The sequence below is a fragment of the Lethenteron reissneri genome, chromosome 11 (genome assembly GCF_015708825.2).
Source record: "Lethenteron reissneri isolate LAM-NWPU_2019-01 chromosome 11, ASM1570882v1, whole genome shotgun sequence".
In the NCBI taxonomy this organism is placed as follows: domain Eukaryota; kingdom Metazoa; phylum Chordata; class Hyperoartia; order Petromyzontiformes; family Petromyzontidae; genus Lethenteron; species Lethenteron reissneri.
This window is the reverse complement of record NC_083789.1, coordinates 2,763,124-2,775,443: the sequence shown is the minus strand read 5'-3', so window position 1 is coordinate 2,775,443 and position 12,320 is coordinate 2,763,124. Positions and strand designations below refer to the sequence as shown.

The window sequence follows — 12,320 nt, the reverse complement described above, 5'->3', positions numbered from 1 at the left end:
ACACCACTGCCTTTTGTAGTTAGCCTGACGTGGCTGACGGTTAATCGTCGGCCACGTCAAGCTTTATTTGTTGAAGCAGGCGAGAACTCGCGCGAGTAGGATGGAGAGTCTCACCGGCAAGCGTGACTTGGGCCACCCAAAAAGACCAGATAAATTGCACGGACTAAAACGTACAATGTCCAATACAACCCATCCACTGCTGGATGACGGCTTGCCCCAGGCTGACACCGCCTCGCTACGCTCCCTGTCGCCGCTCCTGCCGCACGAGCCGATTTCACCGCTCCGTTCCCATGGTGGATGACCTTTCAGCGTGTTCACCTCGTTTGGCTGTCCATTCCGTCGTTGAGTCACCACCACACGGTCACCGTCCCCTTCTAGCGACGTTTCCCCCACCCCCACTCACCGTCATTAACAGCCGATGTGATCGATCGGCTAATCCACGACCGAACGTGCGCACACTAATTGGATGAATTGTCATAATTCAGCGTCGGCACCCGATCCGTCTGGGTGTCCACCCGTCGCGTTTGCATCGCTTTCATTTCACGTGCAGACGTCGTAAATCACCGGCTGTTACCCCGCCTTGCTTCGAGGCGCACATCCGAAGCGACGGAATCAATATGAATCAATTAATCGATGTATCATTACACGCCTGATCATTAGCCTCCACAGACATCTCGGGGTTTTCCCTCCTGCATCCAAAATTATAACGAAACAAATTGAGTTCGGAGGTAAGCAATCTGCTCTCGGGACAGATTGATAACAGTATAACGACCGAACAGATTTACCAATTCCACCCTGCTTTCCCACCTCACCGAGATTGTATAAATTGGCACATTTCCGAGTCATAATTTGATTTAGGAATGTGGTTTTTATTTGCCGTGTGTCTACGTTCCGTTTTTATTTGTTTGTCTCTCTCTCTCTCGTATATTATTGCGTTTGTTCCGTCTCATTGAAATAAAGGTTTCAAAGGTAAAATTTGCACAGAAAATTGCCTTGTAATGGCATGCAAAGAGTCGGTATTTCTTTTTAAACGCACCGTTCGATGCGTGCATCATCTATTGTGAAAGTAATAGCTCATGTTCATCGATAAAAACCGATTCATTAATTATTACACACCTAACATCTGGGGCTTAATTCTTCTCGTTGAATAGTTTCTGGCCCGCCGGTCGAGACTGCGATAGGCACGCGGATTCGTAGCCAGCAACCCCATGAGGCCGAGGTTCAAGTTCAAAGTTCATTTATTAGTATTCTTAGGTTTTTTCGGTAAAGTCACGTAGGTAAACGTGATACAGCTGTCGTGGCTGTGACGGTTCCACCTGAAAACGGAAGCTTGTGTTGCCTCCGAAACGTCGTGATTTTTATTTTATTTTACTTTTATCAACTTAATTTTTTACCTCCGTGACTTTACCGAAAAAACCTAAGAATATGAATCCTTGCAGTCACGAAAGCTTCAAATTTAGAATTCATTTATTAGGTATAGCCCTGTGAGCCATTCGGCTATTGAATCGGGTGCAACCGCAATAAACAAAAACATGAACAAGAATACATCTTATAGTGACTATGTGCAAACGGAAAATCCAAGAAAAGACAGCAAAATATTGCAGAAAAATCACCGTACACCAACACTGTGTGCAAAAATCTCAGTGGGATGCAAGTCAAACAACAACAACCACAAGGCAACTTAGATTAAGGCCATCAGTCTAATTCTGTACTACAATAAACAAACATGGCCAAACCAAAAAAACTTTTCGAAAATCCCCAAAAATAAAGCCATAAACCAATGAAACAGTGATCATAGGAACTGTGACCGAATTTTCACAATAAACGACGTAAACAACATGTACTACCAAACTCTGCAGCCATAGCTGGCTGCATGAGTCACTCCACAACAGTAGGAGCATCATTCGGAGTATCAACATTTTTCAATGCACCTTTAAGATCAGGTCGACTGCATGGCACGTGTTGGGTATCTTCTGGGTCACCGCCACGGACTGACGCCTCCGGCTGAAACGAAACCCGCGCTAACATCGCAGGGCTGCGAGGGATGGCGACGGCTTGGGGGAGGCCCTCATCCAGCAGTGGATTGACCAAGGCCGGTGTTAATCATCAATATCCAACATTAAACACAAATATATATATCTTGTTATGAGTCCTGAGCGAACGTCATTCATTGATGTCCCGAGCGAACGTCATTCATTGATGTCCTGAGCTAACATCATTCACTTGCTTGCTGAAAAAAAATTGCGATTATGATCATCAAGCTGACAAATCAAACGCAGGTCGGTAAAACGTATATGACTTTAGAACATTCGCAGCAGCAACAACAACAACAGCGAAGCGAGTTATCTTTACAGCGACGTGGCAAGACGGTCTCGGACGTGACATTGGTTCCTAAGTGAGAAAGCCCAGGGTACTATCCCCCCCCCATCTCCACACTCGCCACCGTCTCCCCCGTGCCAGCGACACCCAGGTGGGACATGTCGATGGTGGTGGGAGGGGGGGCGAGCGAGGGAGGTGGCACCTGGGTGAGAAGAAACTCGAGACAGCTTCACCGATTCTAGATTTGAAGTTGTCGTGACTGCAAAGATCCATAACTCTTTGGTTCTTTCGGTAAAGTCACGTAGGTGACTTTAAAAAAAAAAACTTTTTATTCTAATTTTTTATTTTTTCACATACGTGACTTTACCGAAAGAATCAAATAGTAGCTTCGCCGATGTTGGGTTTGAGACGGAGTCGTCGGTCGGAGGCTTTCCGCGACCAATGTTATACGTAATAAAAGTAGTTTTTTGAGGGGGGGAGGGGCGGGGTTTGATCGCGTGAATATAAATGTGTCGTGAAACCCGCCACCACCCGACACGGCCAATTGGTGAGGTCTGTCACGCAAACGAAACGCGCCAATTAGTTACTACTTCAGCACACACCGGTGCGTTGCAGAGTAAACACACAACAGTTTCAATTCGAGTACGACGTTCGAGTGTGGCCATAGCCAGTTCTGGCTATCGCCTGATGATGCTGGTTGATGTTGTTGTTGTTATCAGCCAGCGTAAATATCGTGGGTTTACTCTCCAACACAGCGGTGTGCCGAACTAGCAACTGTTTGGCACGTTTTTGTTAACGTGAAACACCTTGCTAAGTGGCTGTGTCGGGTGGTGGCAGGTTTAACGACACAGCATTTATATTTGAACGATCTAATCCCAAAAAAAACATCTTTTATTATGGATTTGTGAGGAGGCTATCGATAGCTGCACGGGCATCGTAGTCCGAGCGGTTGTTTGCTATCAGCTCGACACTGAAGTTTACTTTTTTCAGCTCTAGATTTGAAGCTTTCGTGACTGCAAGGATTCATATTCCTAGGTTTTTTTCGGTAAAGTCACGTAGGTAAAACATTTTTAATTAAAATTCATAAAAGTAAAATAAAAAATTTACCTACGTGACTTTACCGAAAAAAACCTAAGAATATTCATTCAGCTCATTTGATCTCCAGGCGCGGCAGTTGACAAAACTGTGCAGGGTTTTTTTTTGTTAATCCGCCCACCTCCCCCGACCCAAAGCTTCAATCCTGTACACATTTGGTGGAGCACATTCAGTCGATCGGCAGATCGCATGTGGACGGACGAAGTGCGCATGCGTGTTGACTTCTTTCGCACCGTGCGTAGCCAACCGTGCTAAATCACAGGTGCGGGAGTGTGTGTACTCCCACCGCCTGCATGCAGTGGGCAGAGCCGTTCCGTAGGGTACACGGTGAATCGGGGTGACTGACCCGGGCCCTGCGCTTTGGGGAGGCCCCCCTGGGCTTTGACGTCACGGTGTCAGATGATGCCATGCTTCCGTTCAAACATCTTGCCGTGACTGACACGGCACTGAGAAGCCTCTATCGAGCAGTGGATTGGTTTCACGATCGATCGTTAGTGCCGCATTGCACGCGCGTTACAGGGTTGTTATTAGAATTGACTTTAACAATGGAATTAACATATTTTAATTGTTTCATCTGTAAGGTAATATTGTACCTATTATCTCTATCACTATCAATGTCTCTCCATCCTTTTAAGGTGACATTTAAAAATGGTCAGAATAATTGACCGAATTGAGACGAAACATAATTGCTGAGTGTTCAAAGAGCTATCTTTCTTTAATCCTAAATTCATTTCAAAAGGTTAATTCATGCGTGCCTTAATATTCATGGAAGTATGAACATTTGTTGAATTAAATTAAAGAAAAACCCAAAGTGTGATGTGAAAATAAATGTGTCCTGACTTCTGTGCTACCCTATATAAGCAATCAGCGCTGGGGTGATAATGTTACAGCCACCCCCGGCACAAATGGGACGCCAAGGTGGCTAGGAGATGTTAACTCCCTCGCCTGGTATGCAGGAGGTCATGGGTTCGATCCCGACCCTGACGCCTGCTGCTGCTGTATATTTGGAGTTTGCGTGTCTCTCTCGACCCGTGGTCACGTGGATTTTTCTCCGGGTCTTCCGTTAACCCCCCCCCCCCCTCCACATTTAGAATCAATGTCACGCGTTCAGAGTATTTGGCCGCATAAATTTCCACATGATGATAAGCCACTTCGTTGGCCTATCATTTGTGGCCAGGTCGCTTCTGAAAATAAGTAAACAAGTAGCTTTAGTTTGCGTCGTTCTCACGACAGCGATGCAAAGCGTGGCTCTGTGCCAGGGAGGCGAGAGAGAGAGTCTGGACCGAGATAATGAAAATATATTAACTTCTCACACTGCACTCTCACACTGCAGTGAAAAATCCACTTGCCGTCGTCATAATAATAATGTCGTGACTGATCATTATAATTACATCGGAATTGCCTCCTGCTGTCTTAAGAAAACAGGGATAAGAATACAAACCTCCTTCATCGAATCTCGTGTGAGAGTTTTATTCATTTTTTTTTGCAATTTCATCCAACACCGTCATATGCGCCCCGATGTTAGCGACTTTTGACAGCTCTGCCCGTCACCTCGGAGGAGGCGACACCCAGGGCAGGCTGAGCGAGAGACGGAGAGAGAGAAGAATGGAGAATCGCCCCACACCAGCAGGGCACAGGCGCGAGCGTGACACGCTTCATTGTTTATCACACAATGGTCAATGTGATCGAATGCAACCGTTACACACAGACAAAAAAAAGCACAGGGCACGGGCAATATCGATCAACTTCACTGGAGTTTGGTAAAGTACTCGGTGCGATTACATCGCTGGCGAGGATCTGGAGATAGTGGCGGTGGTGGTGGTCGACTCAGCCTCAAATGAGTCCCGGTGACGATTATCGGAACCAGTCCTGAGCCTCCCCTAGGTCGACTCAGCCTCAAATAAGTACCTGGTGCGGTGTGTAACCATCGCCACTGGGGAGACAAATGCAACCCGTGCGGCGTGCCGGCCTCCTTCATGAGGTACGACTCGCTCGCAGCACTTGCCCTCCTCAACCCTCACCTTGTCTGTCGAGGCTACACGGGGGGGGGGGAGGATCTTTGTCTTGGGTGGCGGTGGTGGGGCTGGCGAGGAGGGGACAGCGGTGAAGGCGGTGGCCTCTGTGGAACGAGAGGGGGTGGTGGCGTGGGGATGATCGCTGTGTGAAGGCTTTAAGCGAGCGAGGAGAGAGGGTGGGAGGGGAGAGGGGTTATTCCCCAGAGTCAGCGCTTGGCTGCAGGCAGTCGCGGCCCGCCAGGTCAGCCAGGGGCACCGAGCGAGTCGCTGCTGAAGCAACATGGCACAGCCACGAGTGAAGACGCTGCTGCTGCTGCTGGGATCGGCGCTGTGCCTGAGTGTCGCGTTCCTCGGCCGCCCATGCGCCGCCGGCTTCATGGACCATCTCTCCAAAACCAAGTTCTGTGCCGACAAGGAATGTACCTGTGAGTAGGAAAGAGATTATCTATGATGATGATGGGTGGTGGGTGGTGGTGATGATTTCGTTTGTTTGTTCGGCTTGATTGATAAGGGCATTTGCTGTGCTCCAAATTGATCTCTCTCTGCTCAAATGATGATAACTGGACACGCGTTCTTCTCCTGTTCGTGGTCCTAAGCCATTAGTGGAAATTCCATATTCCCATGGTATGGGCCAGTTTTTGTAGGACACTCTGGGTCACCAATGCGGTTGAGCACCGCCCAGCCGACTCAAGATTTGAGTAAAAAAAGTTTGCTTGACAACGAGAGCGATGCCACGATACAATTTGGATTAATATCGCATCTAAATATAACAACTAAATGCAAGCGGATCTCAAGACAGTGCAGAGGACAGTGTTGAATATCTATTTTATAGAGACAAAGAGGCCAGTCGGTTACAGGCAGAGTCAAGAAAAAAAAAGATCTTGAAGCTTGGATTTGTACAGGGGGCAGCACAGAGGACTCTGGGAAGAGACAATTCCAGACTAAGTGGGGCAGCAGAAGAGAAGGAGCGAGCTCCCACTGAACAAAGGTTGTCTGTGGGCTTCGACAGAAAGCCTCGGTTGCAGGAGAGACAAATACGTGCGGGGTAGTGGATAGATATGAGAGGGGGTAACAGAGAGGTAACCAAACTGTTAACTCTTTTTTATTTTACCAGATAAGGCCAATTGAGCTCAGAAACGACCTGGCCACAAATGATAGCTCAACAAAGTGGCTTGTCACGTGGACATTTATAGCAGCAGACAAACACTCTAGACCAGCGGCTCTTCACCTTTACTGCAGCCTTGCACCCCTTGGGTTCTCAAGTAGTTGTACTCATGTGCCCGTGCTTAATGTGTTTTCGATTCTGGCATGTCTCGCGCCCCCACAAAGGGCACTTCGCACCCCCAGGGGGTGCTTGCACCCCAGGCTAAGAGCCACTGCTCCAAGCGCGCGTTGATTCGAAATGTGGAGTATAAACAAACATCGGAGGACCCGGAGAAAAATCCACGCGACCTCGACGGGGAAGAGAGAGGGAACACGCAAACTCCAAATATACAACAGGCGTCGGGGTCGAACTCAGGCAACTCGTGCACGCTCAGGCGAGCAGGGGTGAGTCCACGGTGGGGTCGTGGCAGTGCCTGGAATATTCTGAGTCTGGGAACACGAGGCCGTACGGGAAGGGAGCTGTAGGCGTGGGGTGAGTGTCTACGTGGCACCAGCAGCAGCAGCTGCTGTTGTTGTTGTTGCCGCTGCTGCTGCTATCGTGAGAAACACAACGGAGAGACGACGCCGATTACCATACGCCTTGTTGACGCCACCAATATGAAAGTCATGAAGCATTCATCATCATTAGCAACCTCGCATGCAGCTGCGCAATTAACAGACCGCTAACACGATTGCATCAATTAGCAATACTTTTCCGTGACTTTAAAGCAGTGGGTAGTGCAAATTATAATTGTTTTTTACTGTGACCGATTAAAGTTCCCGTACGCAAGTCACGAGCGCGTAAAGAGCCATCGACTCTCCACGTCGCCTGTCAGTGGAAGAGCTGCGAGCGAGTGTTGAGTCCCGGTGACGTGAAGGGCAAGGCACGCACAAGGGCCATGGCGAGACGCGCGCTTGGAATTACACTGGGAGACGGCAAGAGGAGCACATGGAGCAGACAACACACACGGCTCAGCGGCATCACTCACAACGCGGTGGCTAGGAGATGTTAACTACCTCGCCTGGTATTCAGGAGGTCGTGGGGTCCGATCCCGACCCTGACGCCTGCTGTGTATTTGGAGTTTGCGTGTCTCTCTCTCTCTCCCCGTAGTCGCGTGGATTTTTCTCCGGGTCCTCCGGGTTTTCACTCCACATTTAGAATCAACGTCACGCGTTTAGAGTTTTTGGCTGCTATAAATGTCCACGTGATGATGAGCCCACTTCGTTGAGCTATCAATTGTGGCCAGATCGCTTCTAAGAAATAGCTACGTAGCTCAGTGGGCCTTACCTGGTAAAATAAAATAAAAGCATGTTTTTAGTTTCGAGTAGGCCTGGGCAGGACGCGACACTGCTCGAGAAGGGTTGACAGTCGACAGTCAAGAATGTCTGTGTGTCTGTTGAACCTCTTTCGCACCATGCGTACCCAACCGTGCTCATCGGAGCTGCGGGTAAAGATGTGCGTCATCGCGGACGTGAATAAAAAATAAAGAACGAACACGGACAGACGAGCCTTGTACTCTCGTGCTAGTTGCCTTGACGTTGATCATTCTCAGCACCAGGCCAGCCCGAGCAGCATTCCGGCGAACGCCGAGTGAGATAGTAGAACTTGCATCTTGAATCCCTGCCTCACTTGATGCAGCAAATCTGGCTGTGACGGTCCCACCTGATGACGGAGACTTGTGTTGCCTCCGAAACGTCGTGATTTTTATTATTTTATTTTTATTAATTGTAATTTCATTTTTTTACCTACGTGACTTTACCGAAAGAACTAAGAGTATGAGATAGTAAGCCCCTGAGTTCGCGAGACACCGAGGTGCAGGGTTGCGCATGCAACACGTGCGCGCGATCCTTCAGTAGATTCAGTCACGACGCATCAACGGCCGCTCACTTACCGCTCCTGCTACAGCTGCTATCTTTTTTTTCTAGATTTGAAGCTTTCGTGACTGCAAGGATTCATATTCTTAGGTTTTTTTCGGTAAAGTCACGTAAGTGAAAAATTTTAATTCATAAAAGTAAAATATTAAATAAAAAGCACGACGTTTCGGAGGCAACACAAGCTTCCATCTTCAGGTGGAAACGTCACAGCACGATAGCTGTATCAAGTGAGAGAAATTCCAAGAAAACAGTCCTTGTATATATACCGTCGTCTTTCTGCTGCCCCCCCCCCCGCCACCACATCTTCTTGCAGACGTCATCTCGATGGGCCAAGCCACTGGAGACTACTCGGCTCCCGACTGCAGGTTCATCAGCTTCAAGAGCGGCCAAAGCATCTTCATCTACTCCAAACTGAAGCCCTACGACGGCGAGGAGTACTGGCTGGGCAGCGTGAGCGACCCCAACAACCTGCCGTGGCCTCGCGCCCTCCTCTGCCCGAACGCAGTTCACTTCGATGTTTTTAAATCGCCACTCACGGTCGATCCATTATAGGGGACGAGTTGGGGTTGGGGTCGTCACGAGGATAACAACAGCGCGCACATTCCGGTTGAGGAGTTATCCGCGGGGTGACACGTTCCGAGATTTTAATCGAGGGGACGGTGGTGGCGGTGTTGGTGGTTGTGGTGGTTGTGGTGGGGGACTTCACCCAAACCACAATAAAAATTAACCCGTAAAAACAAAGTTTTTCACTATAAATCCTTTATATGCGTGTTCAATGGGCCACAACCCAGCCCACATTGGTCTTTGAAACGGGCGGCTAGAGTCCTCTCGTCCTCTGGCTTGAGATGGCTGCCACCTATGGGTCAGATGATTACCTGCCACCATTAAGCAATTGGTAATTAAAAATAAAATAAAAATTCCTAAAAAGTGTAAAATTTTGGAAATTTATTTTCACGAAAATAAATTGTCACGCACAACGAGTCTGTGTGTTAAATGTCAGCTCGATTGGATCACGGATCACAGGAAGTGGGTTAAAAAACGACCGAAAGATTTGCACGGTCGTAAGCGCGCAAGCAAGCAAGCAAACTTAATATAAAGATTTAAAAAATGGAGTCGAGGCGCTGGGCTGCGGAAAGTTTCGGGATCGACGGTGTGACCACTGTTTCATTGCTTTAATGGATTTATTTTGGTGATTTTCGATAAGTTTTTTGGTTTGGCCATGTTTGTTTGTTGTAGTACAGAGTTAGACTGATGGCCTTAATCTAAGTTGTCTTGTGGTTGTTGTTGTTTGACTTGCATCCCACTAGGATTTTTGCACATTTTTGTGTACGGTGATTTTTCTGCAATATTTTACTGTCTTTTCTTGGATTTTCTGTTTGCACTCAGTCACATATTCGCTTTAAGATGTTTTTGTTCATGTTTTTTTGTTTGTTGCGGTTGCACCCGATTCAAGAGCCGAATGGCTCACAGGGCTACACCTAATACATGAACTTGTGTGGGCAGGTCTACAACGCCCAGGACGTGGCTCAGATGGGGGTGCTGGGCTACTTCCCGAAGAGCATGATCGGCGATGTGCACGAGTTCGCGCCGGCCAAGATCAAGCTGCCGACCAACGTGAGTCGTGGACAATTCGCCACGGAGCCTCCCAGCCGGGTCGGACCAAGAAGGCCCCCAAAATCAAAATCCCGTACCTCGGCCACGCTCTACGTCGGACGAATTCGCCGACGCGAGACGCTTTTGACCTTCGTTCGGCTCTGTGAACCCAGCGGAGCTACGCTCGGCATTAGGCCCGTGGCTAACATCAGTTACATCACACAGTTGTCAATCCCTGACCAGTGCCATACCTTATTACAGACCAATTCAGACCTCATTGGTCATCCCGTGCCGTTATACATCTCAAAGTTCATCCTACAAAGTCCCATCACAAGGGAGAAACACAAACAAATAGATAACAAAAAATGCCCCTATTGAAACGGCTATACGCCGTATGGACCTGAAAACTCAATTTCCCTGCACAAGAATACGGGGTAAACCGTACGGGTTGACAGCTTTGGCATCATCTGGACCGTTTAAAGCCCCCCCCCTCCCACCGTCCCCCTCCCTGCCTCCCTCCTTCACCAACCAACGCTGACAAGCGTGGATTTGCGGGCAAACGCCTCCGCATGACTGTGGCCTTGCTCCATCCGGCAGTGGATCGAGAAAGGGCCCCGACATTTCAACGATCACCTCCGATTGGAGGCATCCACAACACGTATTCTTAGGTTTTTTCCGTAAAGTCACGTAGGTGACTTTACAGCAATCGTGCTGTGACGGTTCCTCCTGAAGACGGAAGTTTGTGTTGCCTCCGAAACGTCGTGATTTTAATTTTATTTTTTTACCTACGTGACTTTACCGTAAAAAACCCTAAGAATATGAATCCTTGCAGTCACGAAAGCTTCAAATCTAGAATCCATGACACGTTTTGCGCGTCCCGTTCAAACAAATCTCAGGCTGCCCCTGACGCGGTTGTATGGGCATGACGACCTGCATGTGAAACTGTAGCCGTGTTTCTCTGCATCGTCGACATCATCAGCCGTGCGAACGAAATAAGATTCAAAAGAATCGGCACTCTCGACGTCACGCAGCGCATCTTGAGACGATCTACTTTGTATTGGAACACAGAAGGTTTGTGAACGTGTGGATGCTTACGATGGTGAGCCCCGTGAGTTATACGGCATTCCAGAAGTTATCGTGTAGATCATTTTGTAGCGAGGAGCTGGGATTTGAGAGGTTAAGTTTAAATGTAAGTTTTTTTTTAACCCGGTGAGAACTCCAGAGACCAGGATAGTCTCATTTGCAGGAGTGAGTGGGTGGGTGATGAAGTGAGTGATTGAGCGAGTGGTTGAGTGGCAGGATGGATGGTTGAGTGAACTCAAGTTTCACGTTGTCGTTTCTTTAGCCGGGTGAGAGCGCACATAACCAAAACCAAGTCCCACTCGCAACGCTTTTGTGACGCGCATCTTTCTTGTTCCCAAACAGGACTTGGACTTTTACTGCGACTCTTAAAAATGGGAGAACACTGCACGGATGATTACCCCAAGAGGAAAAGCAGGAATTACAGCAAGTGCAGGAATTCCAGGAAAAGCAGGAATTCCAACAAGTCTCGAAGCTTATTTTGACAAGACCGAAATGTATGGGGCGATTGCTCGGCAAGCACTTCGTTTAACCTACCGTGCTTAGTGGCAATACTCATTATTGTAAAGCTTGCAATTGCTACTTTTGAAACGTACGTAAAATCATTTATTCTGATCCAAGACGGTGAATTTCGCGTTCGCTGAAATATTAAAATGGTTAAGAACAAAGAGATGTTTAAGAACAAAGATGGTTAAGTCCGAAGATGTGAAGAAATGGATGGGTTCTTATCACAACCATTCTGTCTCGCTGCCATATTTGATTAAAAACCAATTACGGTTTGCCAGAATGGCACACGTCCCGCGTTTGCTTTGATCGCGAATTTTAAATAAAATATTTTGCCTCGATTTATCGTGTATAATTAAAATATGAGCGGAGCTGTGGGTGCGGATGTACACACACACACACACGGAGCATATAGCTTTGTGTTTGCGTTCGCTTACGGCTTTCATCATCACATTTCATTTCTCTCTACCCGTTCGCACGTTAGCGTTGAACTTTACAAAAGAAACTGGGAATCCAGTGGTTTATATTTCAAAGAGCGGCACGTGTTCTTTGTCTAAGGATACAGGTGGATTTTCCGTATCGACACAAAAAAAACCCACCAGCGCCGTACTTTGTGTTGTCATCTCCATGAAGCCCTCTCCGAGATCTCGGTCCTTCTCTCTCCACCTTCGACCTCTGTCCGTTTCATCTTCTCGT

The 12,320-nt window shown here is 47.9% G+C and overlaps 1 protein-coding gene across 1 annotated transcript; it reads left to right on the top strand.

Annotated features, from left to right (window-relative positions):
• The first annotated feature begins 5,600 nt into the window (after positions 1-5,600).
• On the top strand, positions 5,601-11,965 carry LOC133341287 (otoraplin-like). Its single transcript, XM_061549800.1, has 4 exons — positions 5,601-5,854; positions 8,761-8,897; positions 9,951-10,061; positions 11,466-11,965. Exons 1-4 carry the CDS (start codon positions 5,710-5,712, stop codon positions 11,490-11,492), a joined length of 420 nt encoding a protein of 139 aa, XP_061405784.1. The 5' UTR covers positions 5,601-5,709; the 3' UTR covers positions 11,493-11,965.
• Positions 11,966-12,320: the final 355 nt, after the last annotated feature.